Source organism: Acanthisitta chloris, unplaced genomic scaffold (genome assembly GCF_000695815.1).
Source record: "Acanthisitta chloris isolate BGI_N310 unplaced genomic scaffold, ASM69581v1 scaffold30471, whole genome shotgun sequence".
NCBI lineage: Eukaryota > Metazoa > Chordata > Aves > Passeriformes > Acanthisittidae > Acanthisitta > Acanthisitta chloris.
Genome location: NW_008656976.1, coordinates 1 through 912, shown reverse-complemented (window position 1 = coordinate 912; position 912 = coordinate 1). Strand labels below are relative to the sequence as shown.

The 912-nt window shown below is 45.8% G+C and overlaps 1 protein-coding gene across 1 annotated transcript; it reads left to right on the top strand.

Moving 5' to 3' along the window:
• Window positions 1–345: 345 nt before the first annotated feature.
• Window positions 346–781, top strand: LOC103811568 (salivary glue protein Sgs-3-like; the record flags this gene model as incomplete). The annotated part of the gene is made up of 2 exons (XM_009084551.1): window positions 346–411; window positions 444–781. Coding segments are annotated over 2 exons (404 nt in total), but the record flags the coding sequence as incomplete, so codon positions are not given.
• Between the last annotated feature and the right edge of the window lie 131 nt (window positions 782–912).

Genomic DNA, 912 nt, shown 5'->3' with positions numbered 1-912 from the left:
GGCCCAACTGGTGTCCCCAACATTGGGAACATCCCATCAGCTCCTCCAGGATGTCCATCTGTCCCCTCTGATGTCCCTAACATTGGGGACATCCCATAGCTCCTCCAGGATGTCCAAGTGTCCATCTGTCCCCTCTGATGTCCCTAACATTGGGGACATCCCATAGCTCCATCAAAACCCCCCCCATCATCATCAAAACCGTCATGACCACCATCATCATCACCATCATGCCCATCAAAACCATCATCCCCATCAACATCCCCATCAAAACCATCACCATCATCCCCATCACCATCACCATCATCAAAACCATCATCATCACCATCATCAAAACCATCATCATCACCATCATCAAAACCATCATCAAAACCACCATCACCACCATCATCACCATTATCAAAACCATCATCACCACCATCACCATCATCATCAAAACCACCACCATCATCATCAAAACCACCACCATCATCATCAAAACCACCACCATCATCATCAAAACCACCACCATCATCATCAAAACCACCACCATCATCATCAAAACCACCACCATCATCATCAAAACCACCACCATCATCATCAAAACCACCACCATCATCATCAAAACCACCACCATCATCATCAAAACCACCACCATCATCATCAAAACCACCACCATCATCATCAAAACCACCACCATCATCATCAAAACCACCACCATCATCATCAAAACCACCACCATCATCATCAAAACCACCACCATCATCATCAAAACCGTCATGACCACCATCATCATCACCATCATGCCCATCAAAACCATCATCCCCATCAACATCCCCATCAAAACCATCACCATCATCCCCATCACCATCACCATCATCAAAACCATCATCATCACCATCATCAAAACCATCATCACCACCACCATCACCATCA